At 48.7% G+C, this 24,828-nt stretch overlaps 1 protein-coding gene across 2 annotated transcripts; it reads left to right on the top strand.

The window, feature by feature from the left end:
- The first annotated feature begins 3,752 nt into the window (after positions 1-3,752).
- GSK3A (glycogen synthase kinase 3 alpha) lies at positions 3,753-23,388 on the top strand. Of its 2 annotated transcripts, none has more exons than XM_079985550.1 (11): positions 3,753-3,859; positions 6,360-6,547; positions 6,635-6,718; positions 7,990-8,100; positions 12,767-12,897; positions 15,992-16,098; positions 17,165-17,262; positions 18,458-18,553; positions 19,799-19,985; positions 21,591-21,692; positions 21,862-23,388. In XM_079985550.1, exons 1-11 carry the CDS (start codon positions 3,832-3,834, stop codon positions 21,936-21,938), a joined length of 1,209 nt encoding a protein of 402 aa, XP_079841676.1. In that variant the 5' UTR covers positions 3,753-3,831; the 3' UTR covers positions 21,939-23,388. The 2 variants fall into 2 exon arrangements, with proteins under 2 accessions (XP_079841676.1, XP_079841675.1); XM_079985549.1 differs by lacking the exon at positions 3,753-3,859 and adding an exon at positions 4,204-4,657.
- The last annotated feature ends 1,440 nt before the right edge of the window (positions 23,389-24,828 follow it).

Genomic DNA, 24,828 nt, shown 5'->3' with positions numbered 1-24,828 from the left:
ATAATTACCACTAGGATCGTCCCCTTTGCAGGACGTGGAGGGTGGGTGGGGGGCTCTTTGTAGCTGCTCACCTGCAGGGCAGGTTTGGCCTTCTAAAGACACCTAGCAGATCTGTGCAAATACATATTTCAAAACTCCGTTTAGCTCAGATCTATACTGCTGGAGTGGAAACAGTCCTCTTCCCTGTAGGAACACAATGCTCCAAGTGCCCCCTTGTGGCGACTGTATTCCATAGCATGGCTTCAACCTGGGCTGTATATGCCTTTAAGGCAAGCTGAAAGAACATACACCCCTCGTTGCCTCCCTCGAAGAATTCTGGGTACTGTAGTTTGTTAAGGGTTACTGGGCGCTTATGGGTAAACTACAGCACCCAGAATTCTTTGAGGCAGGGGGATGTACTCTAGAGGTGCAATGTAGAAGCAGCCCTTCTCTGCTTCATATCTCTCTCTCTCTCTCTCTCTCTCTCTCTCTCTCTCGGCTTGGACTTATGATAGCTGTGGTCAGCAATTGATTTGGTTGGAGGTCGCTGGAGCCACAATCCTCAACCACCCTGATTATCTGCCTTGATTGGCTGCAGCACCGGTCACCTTAGATCCTTGGAAATGCCAAGAATGGAATCTGGGACAGTCTGAATGCAAAAGCATTACACTCCACACAAAAAAAACCCCTCCTTTCCAAACCCCGAAAAACCCGAGAGCTTCTGAAAGAGCTCACCTGCTGACTAGCAGCCCAATTCTATTCATGGGCATTTAGAAATAAGTCCCATTGGGTTCAATGGGAGGTTATTATCAAGTAACTCTGGACAGGATTTCTGCATCAGGAAATGGGATGACTCATAATAGTTTGTGATATTATGCAGTCCTTTTTTTTTTATCTAACTCAGGACAGCCTCCAAGCCCATTTTATCCCCACATCAACCCTGCGAGGTGGATTAAGCCTTTTTCAAATATCTGAAGGGCTGTCACATGTGGCAAGTTTGTTTTCTGCTGCTCCAGAGGGTAGGGACCAAACCAATAGTCGCAGCTGGTTAGAGTGTGGTGCTGATAATGTCAAGGTCATGGGTTCGATCCCCTTACAGGCCTGTTGCATATCCCTGCAATGCAAGGCTTTTGACTGCATGATCCTCGGAGTCCCTTCCAACTCTACAATTCTATGATTCTGTTAGGGATAACTTTCTGACGGTAAGACAGTGGACTGCACTCCTTCGGAAGATGGCGGACTCTCCTTCACTGGAGGTTTTTTAAACAAAGGTTGGATGGCCATCTGTCAGGGATTATTCAGCTGTGATTCCAGCATTGCAGGGGCTTGGAGTAGATGGCCCTTCCGGTTCCTTCCATGATTCTAAGTCGTCTTGTTGCAGCCATTGTTCTCCCTAAACTTCTTTCATTTCTGAGATGGTAATCTGAGCCTTAAGGCTTAATAGCTGCTAGACCTCTTTTGTACATAATACTGCTTACAGGGGTTGCGGTGGAGAAAGAGAGAGCACTGGCCTTTTTCATGGCAAGATTTATCTTGGAACTATGACTCTAGGGTGAATGTTCCTTAAAACAACTCACACTGCAATTCTAGGCATGCCTACTTAGAAGTTCCCCTATTGCAACCTTAAGCTCTCCTTTTATAAAAAGCCTCGAGGCTAGAAAGGTGTGTGGCTATTATGCTGCCATGCCCTGATAGTTAAAACATATCCATCCAGAAACCAATTGCTGGCAAACCAAGAGCAGCCTCCAGGGCATGGAATAAATATAGTTTTTGATCTAACTCTTGTGTTGTTTCAAGGTGCATGCAAGTTTCATCTCTCTCTGTCTATATATATGACTCATAAATCATAGAATCATATCTTCTACATTAAGAGAAGCTGGCAGAGGTGGGAGGGTGGGAAGTAGGGAGGTACTGGCCCAGAAATGCCATGGGGTGCTTGGCACTGATTCTGAAATCACCTATCCCCATCAGCTCCAGCCAGCATGGCCAGTGGTTAACCCTCAATGAATCACAGAATTGTAGAGTTGGAAGGGACCAGGATGGTCATCTATTCTAGTCCAACCCCTTGCAGTGCTGGAATCTTTTGCCCAATGGGGGGTTTGACCTCAAACCCACAACCCTGAGATTCTCATTCTCTACCAACTGAGCTATCCCAAGTTATAGTCAACCAACATCCTGGAGGGCCACTCATGGGTACACTGGGGATGGGGCAGGGAAGAGCAGCTGCCCCCTTCCATATCAATAAAAATACATAGCTAACTGTGGTTCTGTCCCCTCCCCAACAAAAGGCCAGCCCCACCCCCCAAGAAAAATCCTGGTTATGCCCATGGGGCCCCTGGTCATTATTTATAAATTTGAAACTCCACATGTAAATGTGCATATGCAAAGTTTATGAAAAACTGTACAACTCTTTTCCCGCGGGGGGAAACAGCAGTGTGCAAGTGGTCACTCTATTTGTTCTTGCCTTCGTTAGCTTTGCAGGTGTCCAGTGGGAGAAATATAAAATAGCCTGCAACCTGTTTAAATAATTATTTAATAACCTGTTTAAATAATTATTTAGGGGACAAGGGCTCAACAAGAAAGACCTGGTTATGTTTAGAATGATACCACACAGAGAAACGCTTCCTGATACCAAGATGAGGGATTCCTTTGGATTGCAGATAGAGAGAATTGATAAGAATAATGGTCTGTTGTGAACTTGACGGAAGTGTACAATAGATGAACTTTCCTGTTTTGGCTCATCTTCCTTTTTCTTTTTTTTCTTTCCCATAGTTGCTTATGTTCTGTATCATGTATTTTGATATTTTTTGTAGCCCCCCCCCCATTTTTATTATTACTATTAAGGAATTTTCTTTTGTAATTTCAGTTGTCTATATTTATATGTATTTGTTTAAAGCAAAATAAAAATATTTAATAATAATAATAATAATAAAGCCTGCAAACTACACACGGGTTACGTTCCAGGGATTGTGCCTAAAATCAAAATCATAAAACTGTGGAGCTGGAAGGGGATCCAAGGGTCATCTAGTCCAACCCCCTGCTATGCAGGAATCCTGCGCTGGGTGGGCTCTAACCACCAACCTTCTGGTTCACAGCCGGATGCACTGATGCCTTGCTGAAACCTACTGGGTCCACTGCTGGGTGGGACTGCCAAAGTCATTTTTTCCAGAACCATGCACCCATTCTGCTCCCTTTTATTTCTTTAGACACCTGCAAAAAAAGCTGAATGTGCGTAAGTTAAATGCATGTTAAGTTATGGGCTTACTTACTGAGCTGTAACTAGCATTTTCCCAGAGTCCCTGTCAGGGTGGAAAAGGCAGTGTATGAATGAATAATATATTTAGTTCCTGTGTTTTCCTCCTCGCAAATAACGGTAGAGAAGAGACCCACTCCATTTGCTCCCTGGAAATGCCGAGAAAACTACATCTCCCACAAACCCCCTACGGGAGACGCGCAGTGCACGCCGGGAGCTACGCCGCTGCCCCAGTGTGGCGCTGCATGACGGGAGCCCTAATGCCAAGGAACCACTACACCAAGCGAGAATGGACCGCCCCACCACATAACGCGCCGGCCTTACAAGTGTGGCGGGCCTGAAGGGCCTCGCGGGCCGTTCCCGAGCCACAGCGGCCTCCCATTGCCAATCGCGGCCCTTCTCGTCGAGGTGCACGATGGGAAGTGTAGTCCGCTAATTGTTGGAAGGACGGGGGGGGGCTCCGCCAAACGCGTCACGGGGCGCCCGCGCTGAGCGTATTGGGAAAGCGGCGGCGGGCCGCACCGACGCCGTCTCCCATCGTGCACCGCGTCGCGGCCTGATGAGGCCTCGTTCCGGCTCCATTGGGCTTTGAGGCGATAATGGATATCAGAGCGAGATGGGCGCAAGGTTAAGTCTCTCTTGGTTTTCTGGTGGCCGAGCGGCGTCTGCGACACTCCCCGCCCTGCGGCTATGTGTGACCCTCTTGGCTTCCCGTACGGCTTCCTTCCCAGCCTCCCTCTTCGCCTCACAAGAGGGTCGTTTTGGCCGCGTCTCCGGATAGGTCAGCCGTCCTCGCGCGGGGGACGCTGGGAAACGCAGTCCATCCCTTGCACTCTGCGCTTGGGGAGTCTGGCCGGGCTGTGCGCCGAGTGACTCCATCTCCCGTCCTTCCTTGCGGCGGCCGGCTAGCGGTGCGCTCGGCATCCTGGGACTCGTAGTCCCCTGCCTCTAGCGGGCTGCGGGGCGTTTCGGGGCCAGGGGACTCCATGTCCCAGCATGACCTTCGGCAGGAGGCCGAGCGGCCCGCCTCCGCGGCGCCGCTTGTGGGAAATGGAGTCCTGCCTCCGTTAGCGGGTAGCGAGGCGGATGGTGGCCGGGACTCCATTTCCCATCCGCTCCCGCGACAGGGCCGGGCTGGGCCGGCTCCCGAGCCGCCTCAGACGGAGCCAGCCAGCCAGCGCGGCCCCCCTTCCCTTTTCCCTGGTCCCGGCCTCACCATGAGCAGCGGCAGCGCCGGCTCTTCCCGGCCCCGGACGAGCTCCTTCGCAGACCCGTCAGGCGGGGCTCCCGCCACGGCGCCCGCCGCGCCGGGCCCCACCTCGGGGGCAGCGCCGGGGGGGAAGCCCGGGGGGGCTGCCGGGCCTGGGCCGGGGGGAGGCGGGACCAGCACGGCAGTCGGCTCCTTCCCGGGGCTCAAGCTGGGCCGTAAGTACCGCCTGGGTCGGGGGTGGCAGTGGGGAAGGGGGAGGGGGGGACAAAGAAGGGGTGGGGGAGGGGAAGGGGTGGCTTGAATGAAATCGACCAGAGGAAGAGGAGAAGGGCTGGGGGCTGGGGGGGGGAGTTGGGAAAGGGCGAAAGAAAAGAGGGGTGCTAGGGAAGTGGGGGGATGGGCGAGAGCTTGGGAGGCGGGGACAAAGGAGGGGGAGATGTAGGGAGAAATGGGACGAGGGGGAGTATCTGAGGGTGCTCAGCCTTTGGGGTGGCTGGCATAGGGTGGTAGGGAGGAGTCTCCGAGAGCCACACCTGCTCTTGAGGGTGGTGCCAGTTTTGGGGGCCCCATGGGCATAACCAGGAGGTTTAGGCAAAGGGAAGCGGGGTGGGGGGACGGGGGTCCTACTGGCGTCCCTGGGCTCCTTTGGGAGGAAGGGTGGGATATAAGCCTAACCAATGAATGAATAATCGAGGAGGGGACAGGTTGGAAATGTGCCCCTTAGGTTTGAGGAGGTGTGTGTTTATTTTGGAGGGGTTTGCTCACGGGCACCAGCGCAGGAGAGAGCTGGGTTACTTGGCACCTCAGGGTGGTGGTGCAGAAGAAAAGTTGGCCTGGGTTGGTGCAGGGAGACTCTGCAAGGGCTTGAGGTTCTCAGCTGGTGGGACCAGGGCTCTGGGAAAAAGGCTATTTGAGGTCAGCAGCTGGACGAGTGGTCCAGAATTATACTGGTGACGTCAGGATGAAATCATTGAAGCCGGGAGGTTAGTAAGGGTAGCCAGGGGTGTTCATTTCCATGGGGTTGAAGGAGGCAGCCTGTGACGGCTGCTGGAATTGTCTAAGCTTTCCTTGGTGCCAATCTGGTGCTGAGATGAGCTAGTTTGCGTAGGAATGACACAGTGCCCTCCAGGAGGGGGTTGCAATGAAAGATGGGCTGGACCATGAAGGGGAGGGAGAACAACTAATGTTTGGGTGAAAGAGCAAGGAGAATTGGAGCAGGGTCTGGTTGCCTGGTAACAGGCAGTTCAGAATGGGCGTGGCAGTGGCAGCACAGGTAAGGCAGTGCAGGTGTGTGGTTAAAAGATAGTGAGGGGCGGAGGTGTTGGGTGGAGGGAGGCTGAGACTCAGCTGGACACTGAAAAGGGAAGCAATGTGCAGCATGAAAATTTAGGCTTTTAGGGAGCACAATCATAATCCCATCAATTAGCAATGGCACTTTGAGAAGAGTGGGTGTAGACCAAGACCCTCTAAGCCTCCTAATCTCAAAGGATATTTTATGAGTGTTGCTGTCCACCCCCTTTGGATTACCAGTTGGGAAAAGGACAACCACCCCACCTAAAAATCAGGTTTTGGGTATGCAGTTGCTGGTCCCTATTATCAAGTGCTTTGTAAGGTTTAGCTGTAGCGTAGGGAGTTACGATGTGACATTTTTTTGGTTACTCATTTGGGTTGCCTTAGGAATGTTGTGTGTTTGGCACCAGCTGTTGGGTACAGGTGTGTAGGCCATTGGACTCAGTGATGAAGCAGCTTGGGGGTGCTGAGGGTCACCTAATGGTGTCCTATTTGGAGCATGTTGACATTGTGTTGTGTTGGGGAGGGTGTGGATATGTGTTTGGGGAGCGGAAGTCAAGTGGTGCTTGAGATTTCCGCAGCATCTGGAACTCTCACCCCTTTTCTCAAACATTCCCCTTCTTCCAGGAGATAGCGGCAAGGTGACCACTGTGGTGGCCACGCCAGGTCAGGGCCCCGACCGCCCCCAAGAAGTTTCATATTCTGATATCAAGGTCATCGGCAATGGGTCATTTGGGGTCGTCTACCAGGCACGACTAGCAGATTCCGGGGAGCTGGTTGCTATCAAGAAGGTGCTGCAAGATAAACGCTTCAAGGTGAGTTGAAAGAGAAAGTCTGTCAATGCGTCTTGCTGATTTCGCCACTTGGGATTCTGTAGCTCACCTCGATCTTCTTGCTTTCAGAACCGAGAGCTGCAGATCATGAGGAAGCTAGATCACTGCAACATCGTTCGCCTGCGGTATTTCTTCTACTCAAGTGGGGAGAAGGTACGGACAGGGGAAGAAATGGAAAATGGTTTGTTCAGAATGTCTGGCAATATTGGTTCCTGTCCATTGGCCACTCTTGCTGGGGCTGATGGGAGTTGGGGGCTCCAGCAACATCTAGAGGGCTGCAGATTCCTCACTCCTGAGTTAGGCTGAGAGAGCAGCTGTGCTAAGGCAGCCTTTGCCTATCTGGTTCCCTCCAGATGTTTTGGGCTGCAAGTCCCATCAGTCCAAAGGGGAACAAAGACTATGCTAAGGTCATTCATTCAGCTCTATGACCAAATGGGAATTTAAAGCTGGGTGTCCTCAGTCCTAGTCTATTTGCTATGCCCTTCCATTCTGGCTCTTTTATACCAGAGAGTCCACTGGGGAAAGGTTTCCGGTGAATTTGGATGATTTAGCAGTATATAGTTCACATGATTGGCATGATGAAAGCCGCAGTCGGATTGTTGACACTTTGTTCTTACTCTATACAGTGGTACCTCGGGTTACAGACACCTCAGGTTACAGACTCCGCTAACCCAGAAATAGTACCTCGGATTAAGCATTTTGCTTCAGGATGATAACAGAAATTGTGTGGCGGCGGTAGCGGGAGGGACCTCCAGAACGAATTATGTTCTTAACCCGAGGTACCACTGTACAGGATAGTCTTACTCTACTTTGGTAATCCGAAGTGGCAATAGCTGTTACGTTGTATTCCTTTGTGCTACTTCCTAAATCCTGGCTGTTGGGGTGCAGGCAAAGCTAACAGTGATAACAAAATTGAGGCTTCTCTTAATTGACCTCTTTGTTTCCAGCCCTTTGGTGTTTTTGCCAAGATCTAATTGAGGCGCATCTCATCAGAGCTCAGCTACAGGATGCGTTTTCATTGCTGGAGCTGAACTCGAGAGCACCTGGAAATAGCAGAATGCCTTTGAGCATAAATACGTAGCACTTAACTGCTGAGGAAGCAACAGCTGCCCTCTCTGCACCTGGGACTTGAGTTCTGCCTTCCAGATAAGCGGGAGTATGCAACGCATTTCTCTTTTTTAAAATTAAGCCCTCATTTTTCCTGTTGCACTTCTATATGAGCTATATGTTGTAACCATATGAGCTCTTTATGTAAAAGTCCTTTTATATTATATGAGAGTCTGTATATCTTTTCGAGATGAAAGCTGGGGTTGGGGCAGTCCCAACAGGTGTATCTTCAGGGTTCCATGTTGCCCACTGCCATTTGTAAGGTGGAGTTGGTCTGGAGGTTCCCTCACTTCTCTCTTCTTCACAATCTGTTGCAGAAGGATGAAGTTTATCTTAATTTAGTCCTGGACTTCGTGCCCGAGACGGTCTATCGCGTGGCCCGGCACTTCACCAAAGCCAAACAGACCATCCCTGTCATCTATGTAAAGGTGAGTGTCACTCCTGCTGCAAAATTTTCTGTGCCCAAGAAGACGGTGGCGCCCAGGACCACATTTGCACATTGCAATGAACCATGCCTTGCTCTCTCTTCCCTCCTTGCCTAGCAAGAGTGAGAACAGCAAAACACCATTCCGGATTTAGCATTGTGTCTGAACTAGGGGTTGTTTTGCTCAAACTAAGATCGGGAAGCCAAGGACGAAGCTTTGCTTCACGTTTTGGGAGGAGCCTGCTGAATCAGGCCAAAGGCCTATCTTGCTGAGCTCTCCATTCTCACAGGGGCCAACCGGATAGGAAAGCCTGCAAGCAGGTCTTCCCACCTGTGATTCCCAGCAGCTGATATTCAGAGGCGCAATGCCTCTGGCAGCAGAGGTAGAACGTTAAACTTATTCAGCTGCCACATTATAACCCCACCGCATCTGTAAGAACTTGATCGTTCAGTGTGGCAGCACCAACATGTTGGAACTCCTTGCCTATTGATTTCGGGCAGGTGCCTTCATTGTATTCTTTTCAGTGCCTGCTGAAGGCCTCCTTATTTAATAAGCCTGCCCAGATATTTAGAAAGTTTGCATGAGTTTTAAATTGTTTTAGTCTGTTCTATCATGGCTTTAACCTTCTGTGTGTTTTAAATTTATGGTTATAAATCTTTTAGTGACAATTTTATTGTTTCAATTTTTTTGAGGTTTTCTTTCTATAATCAAGTGGTATATAATTTTTATGAACTAAATAAATAAGCAGTCATCGTAGCTTGTCCTCCATGGAGTTGCCTACAGCCCTGTGGTTCTTGGATGAAGGGAGGTGTATAAATTTAATAAATAATAGTAACTATTACTATTATTAATTAAAAACTTACTTAATTGAAAGTTGAGGTTTCCTGGAAGCAGGGGTTGAGTGCCCATAATGTCATATTTTGCGTGCTGTACAACGACAGCCCATGCAGAGTCCTGGGTGTAATGAATGCTTCAGACGTTATGGCTGCGATGCAGACAGACGAGCCCCTGGGCCCATTATGGAGCTGCTGTTCCTGGTTTCAACAAAGACGTACTGGAAAGATGGCAACAGCCAGAAGACCTCTTGTGCCCTCTACATCCTTTGAAGGGGCAAGAGGCCTCCATGCGTTTCCATTTTAATGCATACAATCGGAAGGTTCTTTCTTGCCTCCTTGGGATTTTGCAATGAGCCTCGGGTATTAATAAAGTCGATTGGGATCTCCCATCATTTTTGAAAGGTTTATTTGAGTAACACGGATCGAGAACGTGCACCTTCATTGAGTTTGGAATCAAACACCCCTATTTTAAAATAAAATATCCCTGTCAGAAAGGGATGATGAAAATATTATTTTAATTTATCGCCTGCCTTTCACCCCAAGGTTAGCTTGTAAGGAAAAATAAGTGTTGGGACCTACCCCCTTCTCTGATTTTAAATCTTGCATGTTATGTAGCAGGTGTGTGGGACCTTGGGGCCTTCGGATGCTATTGCATTACAACTTCCTTCATCCGTAGCCATTTGCCATGCTTGCGAGGGCTGATGGGAGTTTCAGTTCATCAACACTGAACGACCGAAGGTTTTCCCCTACTTCTTATATAGGAAAGGGAAAAACCACTTTGCTAACATCCACTGATCCCAGTTTCCATCAGCCCCAGCCAGGCGGCCAGTGGTTAGGGATGATTGACATTCTAGTTCATTTTTTTTTAATTTAAGGGAAAGGACTTTTAAGTAGTGCTGTGCTCTTTTTACTATCTGAATTTTAATAGATCTGTTTTATATTGTTTTAATACTATTATAGTCTTAATCGCTTTTTAACTAGCACCTTTTATACATTCTTCACCTTCTGTGTTTTATCTGTGTTGTTTTAATTTGTGTAAGCTTCCTTGAGTCCTGGTCTGGGGAAAAAGGAGGGATACAAATAAATAGAATAATAGGCCAGAAACATCTGGAGGATTAAAGGCTTCGCAGCCCTTCTCTGAGGCACTCCTTTTGCCCCTTCCCAATCACAGCTATCTTTTCTCCTTCTTTTGCTAACCTTTCTGAGTGAATGGGGTGAGGTTTTCATTTTTCATTTAATACTTTCTTTCTTGCCCGTTCCCACAAGGCCCAAGGATGGGTTACAGTGACAGGATATGCAATTTGTAAAAACAAAAACAAAAAAATCACTATAGCTATAAAGCATGAAAAATTGTTCCAAATGGAACAGGATAACAGACATTTTTGTCTCTAGCTAATTTTTAGACTCCCATTAACTATTTTGCATTTCCAAAATACTATATGTGTACATTCATATAAAGCTGTCTCATACAGAGTGAAGCTACGGGTCCCTGTAGCCCAGTATTATCTTGTCTGCCTGGCAGAAGCTCCCTGGGGTCTTTGAGGGTAGAGAAGGGTCTTTTTCTGTTCCTTCTGATGGGATGGGATGTGAATGGTCCCTTGTCTTTGTGCAGTTTGTCTGCTGGTGGGGTTTCCCTATCAGTAGCGAATAACATCTCTGCTGAAGGATCTGTACTGACCTATAAAATGTATCTTAAACGTAAATAGACTTCTCTTCCTGATCCCACCCCTTTTCTCAGTTAATTTTGAATTTTAATGACACTTCCAGTCCTTTGAAAGCTTCTCCATAGATGAGGTTTCTGTGCTTCTGTTTTCTTCAATTACTGCTGGTTTTGTTTTGTTGGCAGTTTCTGATTTTATTTGGAAGCAGCCCTGAGTTTGATTTTCTTTCATCCTAGAAAGGCTGTGTGTAAATAAAATTGTTACCATGCCACAAGTCACTTTAGCTTTTCTGATTGTAAAGGTAAAGGGACCCCTGACCATTAGGTCCAGTCGTGACCGAGTCTGGGGTTGCGGCACTCATCTTGCTTTATTGGCTGAGGGAGTCGGCGTACAGCTTCCGGGTCATGTGGCCAGCATGACTAAGCCGCTTCTGGCGAACCAGAGCAGCACACGGAAACGCCGTTTACATTCCCGCTGGAGCGGTACCTATTTATCTACTTGCACTTTGATGTGCTTTCGAACTGCTAGGTGGGCAGGAGCAGGGACTGAGCAATGGGAGCTCACCCTGTCGCGGGGATTCGAACTGCTGACCTTCTGATCGGCAAGCCCTAGGCTCTGTGGTTTAGACCACAGTGCCACCTGCGTCCGTTTTTCTGAGTGTAGGGAATCCTAATATGAATGGCAAGGTTGGGTCAGACCAGTGACACATTTTTTCGCCCAACAGTGGCTAAACCGAGGTTCATGGTTCTGATGTGGCAGTGGTGCCCATTTGTGTTGTTGAATGACAGTAGCTGGGAGTTAGAGGTATATTGTAGTTGAACGTGGAGATATGGGGTTCTATCCGTTTCCCTTGGTTGCAGAAGGCTCTTTAAGCCGCCAGAGGCCCTAGTGAACAGAAAGGTGGAGAGGGACGTGATTTTGTTGATTTCCCCTCATGCTCCTTCCTCAAATCTCCTCCAGTGGGTTGGGGGACCCTGTGAACAGTGTGGAAGATGGCGCTGGAGCTGCAGGAAAAAGGGGAAATTTACATAAATCACCTCTGCCCCCCCCTTCCCCATTCACAGAAGCTTCTGCTGGATCAAAGAGCCTTTCCACAGTTGGATACAACCCAGTGCTAATTAGTTCGTGTGGATGACAGCCACTGATGAGAATCTTACGCATTTGCAGAGTGCCGCCGTTCAGGGCAAATACAGGGAACAACACGTCCCTGTGCCACAGTCTATTTTGCACTGAGGTTTCTAACCCGCTCTCCCCACCCCAACAATGCAGATGCTCAAAGCGGCTAACAAAATGCAGGCAAAATAAAAATAAAATATCAGGATAACAGCAATCCAAATAGATGCATAACTACAACACACCAGAAACAGAATTTTAAAGAAAATGCCTAGCTTTTGGTGGTTGCTGCCAGAAGACGGCTGTTTGGTAATCAATATGTGAACTTTGGCCTTCTTGAATGGGATACGTGTGTGTGCCTGTTCTCTTTGAGTTTTTCCTCTCGTCTTAGGCTTCTGTCTCTGGCCTGCTTTCTTTCCCCCTGAGACTGCTCCCTCTGTTGGCCTTCCCAGACATCTCTTTTCACCTCTGCTGGACATTGGCCTTTCACACACACACACACACACACACACACACACACACACACACACACACACACACGGCTTCCTGGGATTCTCTGATTTGCCTTCAGTTTAGTACTGGAGCAGCTTAGCAAATGGCAGCAGGAGAGTCTTCCTGTTTCCGAGCCCGCTGAAACATTAAGGAAGCCCCATGGGCTGCACCGCCACCGCAAATCTTTTAGTTCAAGGATGGAGAACCTGTGGCTGCCTCCAGGTGTTGCTGGACTACAACTCCCATCATCCATGGCCATTGGAGCAGGCCAGCTTGGGCTGATGGGACTTGGAGTCCAGCAACATCTGACGGTGGCCACATCCATAGGGTTCCCATCCCTGGCTCCAGAGTGACATGCTGAGGGCCATTGCATCATCCATGGCATTAAACTCCATAGGTTGGTTATATGTTGAGCCTAAAGTGCTTTTCCTTGCTTGCATTTTTAACTTGCTGCATCCCCACCCATGTCTGAGCCAGGGTCTCTGAGTGAAACACCTCTGTACGCATTATATCATTTAAGTTACTGTTTTAACCTAAATGTCTGTCATCTCCCTCTCTCCCAACCAGGTGTACATGTACCAGCTGTTCCGCAGTCTTGCTTACATCCATTCTCAAGGCGTGTGTCATCGGGACATCAAACCCCAGAACCTACTGGTGGACCCCGACACAGCAGTACTGAAGCTTTGTGACTTTGGCAGGTGAGAGAGGCATGGAAGCGGCCGTTCCCAGCACACACGCCCCTGTAGAATGGACCTCGGCCCTTGTGTGATGGATTTACAAATCACCCTGGTGCTCCAAATACACAAGTAGACTTGTTTCTGTCCGTGACCCATAATTTGCTCAAAATATTCAGCCAGAGGTTTGCTTGGTTATTTCATACCCATATGTGCAACTCGACTTCTGCCGCCTCTCATGCCTCCTTTTTCCCTGTTGCATAGCTCCATCATTCTACAGGCCTCAGATAATAATAGCGAGATGTGGGGGATATGGATGATGTTGACACTGAAGATGTTGCCTTTGGGTTGCACTATTTCATGTGCAGCCATAATAATAATAATAATAATAATATATTTATACCCCGCCCATCAGGCTGGGTTTCCCCAGCCAGCCTGGGCGGCTTTCAGCAAAAAAATTAAAAATACAATAAAACGTCAGATATTAAAATGAGGCTTCTCCACCAATTAGATCCTTCCTTCCTTCCTTCCTTCCTTCCTTCCTTCCTTCCTTCCTTCCTTCCCAATGCCTTCCCTTCACATTTTTGACCGAACTTTTCCCTTCAGCAGTTTGACCACCCTGTGACATCTCAGGGTGGAAATGGAGACTTGTAGGCTCCAGTCTTTAATCAACAATGGCTGCAGCTGGCTGACATAGTTAGTTGGGGATCCGAGTTCAGGGTGCAGGTTTACATACAATTTTGTGTGTTTTGTGCAAACTGGATTTGATTTAAATCAAATCGATTTAAATCACGATTTAAATCACAAGTCAGTAAGACTTGATTTAAATCATTTTTTTACAGAAAGACTCATTCTTGCTGGTATAATCTTAATATTTACAACCAGATGAAGGTTTCATTTTTGGAAGAATAATTTTTTCAGAGTAGTTTTTACAGTTATATCAAAAACTGCTGGTTTGGTTATACTATTAGAAATACATAGCTAATTATGAAATTATTGTGAGGTATAATAAGTTAACTGTTTCTATTTGGACAACTTTTTCTGCTGTACTTTATTGAAAGGAGAAAAATAATCATTTCCTTAATAAAAAATGTAAAGAATTATTTAACTAAAACAATAACAGCATTTTTTTAAAAAAACCATTAGACTGAAAAACTTAAATCCTTATTTCCTGATGAATAATCTTTGGACTATAATGCAACTTAAATAGAAAACTATTTTTAAAAATATTTTTCCTCCAAAAGCATTTAAATTTTAAAAAACCCTGAATTTATTTTTTATTTTTAAAAAATTGATTTTTATCCACCCTGGTTTTGTGGTCATAGGCCGTCTTTGTCCTCCCTTCCCTTTCATCTTTCAGTGATTGGCAGCTTACCTTGCAGTTGACAAACTTCTTGCTGCTTTCATAACTCACTGAAACAGCTACTCAGTGTTGTTTTATGCTGGTTGACCTTTTTATGGGTAACATCTTAAACCTGCTTTGGGGCCCTGCTTCTCTCATCCTCATCAGCCCTCTGAGATGGAGAGAGAGAGAGAGAGGAATAGCCAGCCCAAGGTCACAGTGGCAGTTTGAACTTGGGTCCTAGTCCAGCACCTTAATTATTACACTATGCAAGCTGTTCGGTTAATTCGTTTAATTGATGAATTAGTGACTTCAGCAGGTGGTTATTAAAAAGTCCTTAATCAAAGAGTAGACTTACTTGAGCTATATGCTGTATACAGGAGATTCTGGCTAAATATTTGGAAAAACTTTCTGACAGAGCAGTTCAGTGGCGGAACAGACGCCAACAAGAGGTTCTAGACTCTCCTTCCTTTGGAGGTTTTTAAGCAGAGGTTGGATGGTCATCTGCCATGGATGCTTTAGCCGAGATTCCTGCATTGCGGGGGGTTGGGCTAGATGACCCTTTGGGCCCTTCCAGCTGTAAGAGTCTATGATCCTCACAACAATCCTGTGAGGTAGGTTAGGCTGAAAGAAAGAGGGAGAAAGTGTAGCTGGTTGAAAGGTCACTCACTGAGCTTCAAGGCTGAGGAGGCGTTTGACCCCAGGTCTCTTGGTCTGACACTATACAGTGGTACCTTGGGTTACAGACGCTTCAGGTTACACACTCCGCTAACCCAGAAATAGTACTTCGGGTTAAGAACTTTGCTTCAGGATGAGAACAGAAATCGCGCAGTGGTGGCACAGCAGGAGGCCCCCTTAGCACCTGAAGTGGTGTTTCAGGTTAAGAACAGTTTCAGGTTAAGAACGGACCTCCGGAACGAATTAAGTTCTTAACCAGGGGTACCACTGTAACTCAGTTCTCAAAGGGTGTGCGGTGCCACGCTGGTGTGGCAGGAGAGGATAGCAAATGTGGTGGGAAGATTCAAGGATAGTCAAAAGAAACATTCAAACATTTCAGTGTAGTACAGTCATACCTTGGGTTACAGACACTTCAGGTTACATTTTTTTAGGTTACAGACCGCTGAAACCTGGAAGTACTGGAACGGGTTACTTCCGAGTTTCGGCGGCCGTGCAGCACCGCTGTGGGTTGCAAACATGCATCCTGCACGGATCACGTTCGCAACCCGTGCGTCCACTGTATACAGTGGTGCCCCGCAAGACGAACGCCTCGCAAGACGGAAAACCCGCTAGACGAAAGGGTTTTCCGTTTTGGAGGCGCTTCGCAAAACGAATTTCCCTTGCGAGTTCCTGCGGGGTTTTTTCCCTTTTCCCCCCCTTTTCCTAAGCCCTAAGCCGCTTATCAGCTGATCTGCTAAAAGCCGCTAATAGCGCTAATCCGCTAAGCTGTCAATGGGCTTGCTTCGCAAGACGAAAAAACCGCTATACGAAGAGCCTCACGGAACGGATTAATTTCGTCTTGCGAGGCACCACTATAGTATCTTTCTTTTTTCTCTTTGCAGAATACACATAGATATCTTTTCACAATGAGAGCAAGAGCATCATGTGATGCTGAGGACAATCCTAGTTGTGTTTTTCAGTATATTTCTTCTCAGTGGCACAAGCAAAGTTTTATTCTGAAAGAGCGGCCCATAGAAAAAAGATTGAGAACCACCACTCTTAACTGCCGTACCACTCCCGTCTTTATCACAGCCATCCATACTCTGTTTCCCTTTTCAGTGCAAAGCAGTTGGTGCGAGGAGAACCCAACGTTTCCTACATCTGTTCTCGCTACTATCGTGCTCCCGAGCTCATCTTTGGAGCCACAGACTACACCTCAAACATAGGTGAGTGCCTGACCCCACCCTTGCATCTTGCATCTCTGTGGGGTTCAGACGCCTCTGCAGAGGGAATGTCCTCTCATTGTAACAAGTGAGTGGGACCTGGTGGCTGAAGGAAGAAAGCTTTCCTGAATTCTGTAATGCCCCGAAGAGGTGGAAGCCTGAAACGTCATCCATTGTGAGATGCAGTACGTCCTAGCTGGTATTACTGTATTTTTTGCCCTATAGGGCGCACCAGCCCATAGGGCACACCTAGTTTTTTTTGGGGGGGAGTAAAGAAAAAAAATATATTTTTCCCCCAGGCGCGGGGCTGGGGTGGGGGAAGCCCGAGAACAGGCTGCTATCCGCAAGCCTGGGGAGCCCGGCAGGAACTCCTGCCGGTCTCCCCAGGCTTGCAGATATCTGCCTGAAGCCTGGGGTGTGCTCCTCTGCGCTCCCCGGGTTTCGGGCTGCAGGCTGCTGTCCGCAAGCCTTGGGAGCCCGGCGGGAAGTCACGCCGGGCTCCCAAGGCTTGCGGATAGCGCACCGACCCCCCTCTCGCTCTCCAGGCTTCAGCGAAAGCCTGCATTCGCCCCATAGGACGCACACACATTTCCCCTTCATTTTTGGAGGGGAAAAAGTGCGTCCTATAGGGCGAAAAATACGGTATGTTGTAAAGCAGAGATGGGGAGTGTGTGGCTCAGCAGATGTTGTTGGACTCCCCACCCCACCAGTCTCAGAGGTTGTGGTCCAAGAACATCTGGAGGACCAGAAGTTATCCATCCTTGCTATAAGGAAGCTGCCTTCCAGAGTCTGCACCATCTAGCTCATTGCTGCCAACACTGACTGGCAGTGGTTCTCCAGAGTTTCAGACAAAATACTCTTACTAGCTGGATTGGAGATGGGGGAGGATCTGATCTGGGTCCCTTCCACATGCGGAGTTTGTACTCTACTTCTGATCTATGGCAGGAGTCTCCTCTGCCCACCCATTGCTAAAGGGAGAAAGTTGAGGACTTCCACTTCTAGGCATGGGGTGCTGCTTCCCTCCCAGGAGGCCAGCTTTCAATGAAGTCCCCATCTGCTTCCTTCCTAGATATCTGGTCTGCTGGCTGTGTGCTGGCAGAGCTGCTTCTGGGGCAGCCTATATTTCCTGGGGACAGTGGAGTGGACCAGCTGGTGGAGATCATCAAGGTAACGAATTGATCATTTACTCTTTCTTGCTGGGCCACTCCAGCTCAAGTATTCAAATAAACACTCTTGTGGGCTCCCTCAGTGTTTTTCAAACATCCTTCAGGAAACTACTCTTGCCTGGTGAACCCTGTGCATTGCAAATGAATTCTGGTGTGCCCCTGCTTGGTTCATGTGGGTTGTAGTCATGCACCTCACCTTCATGCACAGCCGATGTGGCAGAAGACAGAGGATGGTGCACAAAATGTATTGGGGTGGGGGAAGTGATAGTCTCCCCTTGCTGATCAATGAGGAACCACTGAAAAGAACTTGAAGCCCACCCAGAACACAGTTTGAAGGCCACTGGCGTACTCTTTCCTGTGCTATAAAATGGACATACCTGCTTAGAAGGGGTTTGTTACATCAAACAGAGGACTATGGGTCATCCTTCCCTTCATGACAGGAGCAAGCCAGCAGTAAATCACACCGAGCAAGTTGGAGTTAACTCTTTACTAGTGAGAACAGGATCTGCACAGGCGTGTCAGGCCTGATGAGCGCAGCAACTCATCTCTGGCAGGTCTTGCCCCATGAAGCCATTGCTGAGACTGAAGGTCCCTGCCGCCCCACAGCTGCCTAAGTTCCCTCCTCACTAGGGTTTTCCCCAAGCAATCTGAGACTGCACCTGTGTGAAGCTAACTTCTCTGCCCTCTTCATGCCTCTCCTGGTTCTGGGAGACGAGGGAGGGGAGCTAGTTGCAGCAGGAGGGAGAGACACCTCTGCCTCTTCCCCAGCTGGACTCCTCTCTGCCTCTTGGCCTCCCTCCTCTTCTGCTTCAGATTCTGCACTTGTCTCTGCCACAGGCTCTCCCTGCTCACTAAAGCCTGTTACCTCTTCAGCTTCTGACACCTCCTCTTCCCAGTCTTCTCCCTTTTCTCTCCCTGATCACTCACCACCACCACTCGCCAGTTTCTGAGCCTTCTTCCTTTGGGGTTTCCCCAGCTGGTTCCTCCCATCATCCCTCTGTGTCCAACCAGTCCGTGACCTTTCATTTGGACACAATTCCTCCCATCACATCGAGATGCCAGTAAGACATTGTGGGTAGGGGAGGAGAACCGAGAAGTCATCCCGACATGCTTTGTGACTAAAATACATTTCCCTTCTGCGACTGTTGAGTGTGACATTCGCCCCCTCTTCTTTCTCTCTTCCCCACCCTCCAAAGGTGTTGGGGACACCAACGCGAGAACAGATCCGAGAGATGAATCCCAACTATACGGAGTTCAAGTTCCCCCAGATTAAAGCACACCCCTGGATAAAGGTAAAGATGATGGGGAAATACTGGGGTAGGTGGAGGTTGCTGTTCAAAGTGCTGGGAGGCTCTTGCACAGGCTTGGGGAATGGCATCTACTATGCTGGATCCCTGTCCCCACTCCACACATGGTGGGCCAAGTTGGGCAGGTGGGTGGGGCTGCCCACTTGTCACAACAGCATCAGGTGATTACCACCCTGCTGCACAGAGCACCATTCTCTGCAGACCCCAGCAGCCGGCCAATTGGCAGTGCCTGCAAACCTCCTTTTGGTGCAGCTATACCTTTACCTGCCCCACGCTTGACACTGCATAATGCTGGGTGTAGTGCAGGTGAGCCCAGTTAGGCCTGAGGCTTCCCCACGGCTGCTCAAGGGTATCATTGGAGAAGGGACAGTTTGGGGAGTTTTAGCTGCTTGGGGAGGCTGCGGCACAGGTTTCGCTCTCCGTTACCCTGTACGTTCCAGAGGCTCCTCTTAATTGCTTGTCGTTGATAACTTGAACCCATCCGTTAGGGTCTTACCTTGTGAAGCAGCAGGAGAAAAAAAATCATTCCATCTACGTCAGCGTTTCCCAAACTCTGGTCTCCCACCTGTTTTTGGACTATAGCTCGGGAACTCTAGTCCCAAAACAGCTGGAGACCCAAGTTTGGGGAACACTGCTATGTGACAGCAAATACCGTATTTTTCCATCTATATGACGCCCCCATGTATAAGACTCAGATTTTAAAAAATGGGGGGGAGATGTATCCGTGTATAAGATGCCCCCTAATTTTTGTTATTATTTTTTAGGGAAAAACCTACGTCTTATACACGGAAAAATACGGTATTTACATATTTATCCCACCATTCTTTATGAAGAGCTCAGGGTGCCAAAAAAGGTCTTTATCCTTACAGCCAACCTGAGAAGTAGGTTAGAGAGCGAGGGAGAGAACAAGCGCGATCCTGGTGCAAGGTCACCTGATAACCTTCAAGACTGGACAGGAGCTCGAGCTCCGATATCCCTAGACCGGCTACATAACTCTAGCCACTATGTCGTGCTGTCTTTGAGAGCGCACACTACTCTCTTCAAGGCTTTTACCGGGGGCTCCGTCAGTTCTCTGCTTAAAAGTCATTGGCCGTGATGAAGGTGGGCATATTGCAGAAAATGCACATGTGAAACTTGTTCCTTTGCATGCAACTCAAGTAGCATTTTTCAAGTGGACGGGGACTGGAGCTGCATTGCATTGTGGATGACCTCTGGTGCCCCCCATGCCAGGTGTTCAAGCCCCGCACGCCGCTGGAGGCCATCTCGCTGTGCAGCCGGCTGCTGGAGTACACGCCCGCCACCCGCCTCTCTCCACTGGAGGCTTGCGCCAACAGCTTCTTCGATGAGCTGCGCGAGCCCAATGCTCGGCTGCCCAACGGCCGCGACCTGCCCCCCCTCTTCAACTTCAGCCCTGTGGGTAAGTGGTTGGCATCTTGGAAAGCAGGCAGAGCAGTGGGGCCGCGGGGGGAGTCAGGCAGGGGAAGAGAAGGAGGCCTATTGTCAGGGTCCTTGAGGAAGCACAAAACATTTGCTAGAGAAGACTTTGGTGCAGGTTAAATTCCATCTCCAGATGTGGCCTGACTGGGCCAGCAATTGAGTGGATGCTTTTGAATGTTGATTATTCAGTTTACTCTGCTACGCCACAGTGTTTCTTTTGCTCCTTCATTGTCCTCATCATTTTGGGTCCTTGTTATCCCTGCTTATGGGTCAGTAATGTAAAGGTCATCCCCCAAGATGGTTGTTGGCAATGGAGTGCGCCTCCAGGGGTGAAGTCAAACCACGGTGTTAGCAGCACCAATGTGACCAATGGTCAAAGGCCTGGAAACGATGCCTTATGAGGAATGGCTAAGGGAGCTGGGCATGTTTAGCCTGGAGAAGAGGAGGTTAAGGGGTGATATGATAGCCATGTTCAAATATATAAAAGGATGTCACATAGAGGAGGGAGAAAGGTTGTTTTCTGCTGCTCCAGAGAAGCGGACACGGAGCAATGGATCCAAACTACAAGAAAGAAGATTCCACCTAAACATTAGGAAGAACTTCCTGACAGTAAGAGCTGTTCGACAGTGGAATTTGCTGCCAAGGAGTGTGGTGGAGTCTCCTTCTTTGGAGGTCTTTAAGCAGAGGCTTGACAACCATATGTCAGGAGTGCTCTGATGGTGTTTCCTGCTTGGCAGGGGGTTGGACTCGATGGCCCTTGTGGTCTCTTCCAACTCTATGATTCTATGATTCTATTCTATGATTCTATGACCTCCCTGGGGTGCAGCCCTGAGAAGTGAGCATGGAGGTCTTGGACTGCCCAGACGATAAGACCCCCTTCTCAGCCTCGCTGATGTGTTCCAAAAGAAAGCAGAGCAATGTTTGGCACCAGCTTTGGCTGCAGGAGTTGCTGGAAAGAGTTGTACAAGGTGCTATCCAACAGCCTTAGGGACTCCGCTCCAGATTTGTGCAGGCATTTTCTTCTTCTTAAGATATCCTGTGAGGCAGCAGAGGTTTACGATCAGAGTTTCCTTCTCCTAGATGGGCTCCCTCCCCAGGTTGACAAGCCCCATCTGCCCCTCACTTCCCTCTGCAGCACGTATAGAAACCGCCTTCTTGACTGTTGGACCCACTATTGTTCCACTCTGCTGGAGCCTGTTGCTGCATGCAGGGGAAGTCCCTAACTCACTGAGGGCTTGAGACTCAGTATTCTGCACAATGGAGGTAGCTGACCTGTCCCTACTCCCCGCGAGACTCCCAGTGTCTCCCCACACCAATATTGAATTAGTGACGTGGTTAATAATTCTGTGGGCCTCAGTGAGCTTTCTCCCATTTTGTATTAACTGTTTGATCAGAACTTTAAGAAGAACCTCTCAAGCTCAACTCTCTTAACAACAGTTCGGAACCTCTGGGAAATATCTGAAACACCCCCACCCTATTTTTTTCCTTGTAATTGTGGACTAGAACTCACTTCATCAGATGCATGAAGAATGATCATCCTTTGACAGATACCTATGTGGCTGATCCAGTCTCTCTTCCTTTGCAGAGCTATCCATCCAGCCAGGGTTGAACACAAACCTCATTCCACCACACATTCGATCCCAGGCCAGCTCGGTGGGAAGTGTGCCTGGCTCCACAACTTCGCACAGTGAGTGCCTTTATCCTCTTGGGATTTGGCGCGAGAACAATCGTGGGCTTGGGTGGGTTGCTCCTTTCAGGGGCGAATGAATGCTCAAGTAAGGCCGCTCTGATGCATTCTGGGAACGGAGTAGAGGGTTCAGTATTACGCCTGAGGCCTTTCCTTTCTCTCTTTGCAGGTGAGGGGAGAATGGGAACCGACAGGAGCCAGGTGACGCCAGGGGACGGAGCAGGACCCATTGCCAACACATCCTGAGGGGCTGCTGGGCCGGGGGGCAGGTCCCCTCCACTTACCCCCTACCCTCCAGGCCACCCACATGGACTTCTCTGAACTGTGAACGTGGGGGGGTGGGGGAAGCAACGGTGTGGCCTGGGGGATCATGTGGAGCTTGCCTCCCGTTGGCCAGTGGGGAGGCCAATCGGAGACGAGACGGCCACGGGGAGGGGGAGGGGGCGGAATTCCCTGTCTCCCTGAATCACTTCGCGGTTCCCTCCCATGTTGTCCCATGATGCCTCGGCACGGGGAGAGGGCAGAAAAAAATCCCATGGCTTAAGGGCTCCCTTTTTCAAAAGCAGTCAAGGTTGGTGCCTCTGGGGAGGGGGAGAGACCCAAGAGCTGCCACCCCACCCCACCCCCATTTCTCTCCTCCCCTCCCACCTTTCCCAAGGATGGCCCAGTTCGATTTTAACTTGCTCTTGTTTTTAACATCCCCAAGGAATACAAAAAAATGTTTTATTTCCAGTCTCATGTCACCCACGCTCTCCGAACTCCAACCCTGTGGCCCCCTCACACCGGTCTGGTCCCTCACTGGGTGTCCCTCTCCCACCCCAGACCTGTCTGCCTCTGAAACACGGATGCTGTATTTTTAAGCGGGTCAGTCTTTCCCCCCTTTTTGTTTTCTTATTAACCCCAATAAAATTCAACTTGTCACTTTCAGGTGGGGAATTAGGACCGTTCCTCTTCCCTGAAAGGCCTCCCTCCCCTCCTCCTTTTGCTGGCTGTGCCTCCACCACAATCTCTTAATGGGAACAAGAAACTCCTATCCCCCTTGCCTTGGACTGTGAGGGGGGCACGGCCAACTGCACCTTCCTCTTCCAACCCTCCCATACGTCATGGCACCAGGATTTCTTGTGGGAAATCCTTCCCCCCCCTCCCTTGCCCTCAGTACAGGCTGGCGTTGGGAGCTGTTCCTTCCCCAGGCAGTTGGATAAATTTACAGCAGAGCTTGCTCTGAGTTTCAGCCGTGTCTGCTCCCCAGCACCGCAAATCAATGATGTGGGTGGATGAGGGGGGGATGTTCTCTCAAAGCGGGTGGGAGGGGAGGGAAGGAGAAGACAAGTTTTAATTCCATGCCCTTTCTCTCTCCTGCTGTAAATACATCTCTTCTTTCCCCATCCCTCTCCCTCAGTGGCTTCCTTTCACCATTCTCCCTGTAAATAGATTATAATTTTTTTTTCTTAATGCAACGTTGCAATGATTGCCCCAAACCCCATTTCCCTCTCCATCTTCAGATCGCTCTAGGATTGAAGGTCCCCCCCCTGGGGAGCCAGGGTGCAGCCTGTGGATAAATTCCCCCCACCTCCCCATGCCCATTCCTCATCACTGCCCCCCCTCCCTTCCAACATTGTGTGTTAGTTTCTTTCTTAGGTTTTTTGGCTGTGTACAGACATCCGGTTCAATAAATTATTGGCATGAACGGAAAGAACAGCATGGAGCTCCTTATTATGGGTTGGGACAGGGGAGGGTATTGGCAGTGTGGATGAGCTGGGAAAGGCAGCAGGGTGAAGCCACTGGCAAGGAGGGAGTTTCCTGGTGGTTAAACATTTGGTGCTGCCAACCAGAGGCTTCAAAGCTTACTTTCATACGACCACGGCTTCCCTATGCCCTTAAGGTAGGGACCAAGAATTGTGTGCCATAAGTATGGAGGTAAAACAGGCTTTGGTAACTAAAGCTCCATTGTCAATAAGCGTTGGACATCGCATCATAGAATTGTAGAGTTGGAAGGGACCGCGGGGGTCATTTAGTCAAAACCCCTGCAATGCAGGAACCCACAACCCTGAAATTAAGAGTCTCATGCTCTGCCAGCTGAGCATACAAAGCAATTTCCACACAAGGGAAGACTTGCAAATGCGGCACTGTTTTTGTTCAGTGTTGTGCATGTGCTATGGACCCAGGAGTAGGCACTTCACTATCATTTCACATGATGACCCATGCTTTAAGCATTCCCGCTAGTTAAACTTAAAGCAATTTCGTCACTGACGTTCACAAGGAGCATTTGTGTTTCCTCAGAACTCCAAGTCCTTTTTATAGCTTGTTTCTCTTGACACTGTTCCCTCAGGGTGAGATCAGAAGCCTCAAGCTTGCATGCTGCACTCCCATTGCAGAGAACACTGAACGATCAAACAGCAAGATTCTGCAATTACTTGAGTTGTGGCTTTTGCCCAGTCTTTGAGCACCAAAGCCCAGGGAGTAACTCAAATTCAAAGAACAATGCAGTTTCCTGATTTTGTTGCTGATGTCTCCCATGAGGGAAGTGAGCACAGGAGCTTAGGCCTGCTTGTAACCTTTTCCTGGAGATGACCTTAGCCTTCATGCCACCTTTCTGCATAATTGCACACTTGGAATACTATTTTAAAAAGAAAAAAAACTGCTCCAAGGCTACAAGTTGGTTCCACACCCAGCTGCAAGTGGCAGTGCTGGATTTCCTGGATTCTGCATAACTTTTGTGGGGCAAGAGGGAGAAGTAGGAAAAACTGTGTCCCTTCAAAGAAGTATAGATTTGTCTGCAGTAACACCAGTGCCTAGGTATTACATTCACATAAAATGTGTACATGCTATAAAGAACTGTGGCCTCACACCAACAAATGAATATTAAATTGTTAGTGGAGAAAAGGCCTTTATTTAGTCCTCCATCAGTTTCACAAGGTGGTACCTCAATGTAACTAGTTAATTCTCAGTTTTGTTAGCATGAATCTTTGCAACCTGCCACCTGTGTGTTCCTGGGCCGATTAAAATGTTAACTATTTAGAGTTTGAAAACCTGGCTCTGAGTTTGAAATAACCTTTTAAAATATGACTAATATGAGCTCTATATGTTTTCCTGTCATAACATATCCACATACCCAAACCAAGTGTCCCGATGCCCA

Source organism: Podarcis cretensis, assembly GCF_951804945.1.
Source record: "Podarcis cretensis genome assembly, chromosome: 8".
Taxonomy (NCBI): domain Eukaryota; kingdom Metazoa; phylum Chordata; class Lepidosauria; order Squamata; family Lacertidae; genus Podarcis; species Podarcis cretensis.
The sequence above is the reverse complement of the archived record's forward strand: the minus strand, read 5'-3'. Positions and strand labels throughout refer to the sequence as shown.

Excerpts from the sequence above, each read along its gene's own strand:
- GSK3A (XM_079985549.1), top strand. The coding sequence starts at position 4,219 with ATGTCCCAGCATGACCTTCGGCAGGAGGCCGAGCGGCCCGCCTCCGCG. Across the intron at positions 19,986-21,590 it reads CTTCAACTTCAGCCCTGTGG|AGCTATCCATCCAGCCAGGG; the intron begins GTAAGTGGTTGG and ends CTTCCTTTGCAG. Across the intron at positions 21,693-21,861 it reads TGGCTCCACAACTTCGCACA|GTGAGGGGAGAATGGGAACC; the intron begins GTGAGTGCCTTT and ends CTCTCTTTGCAG.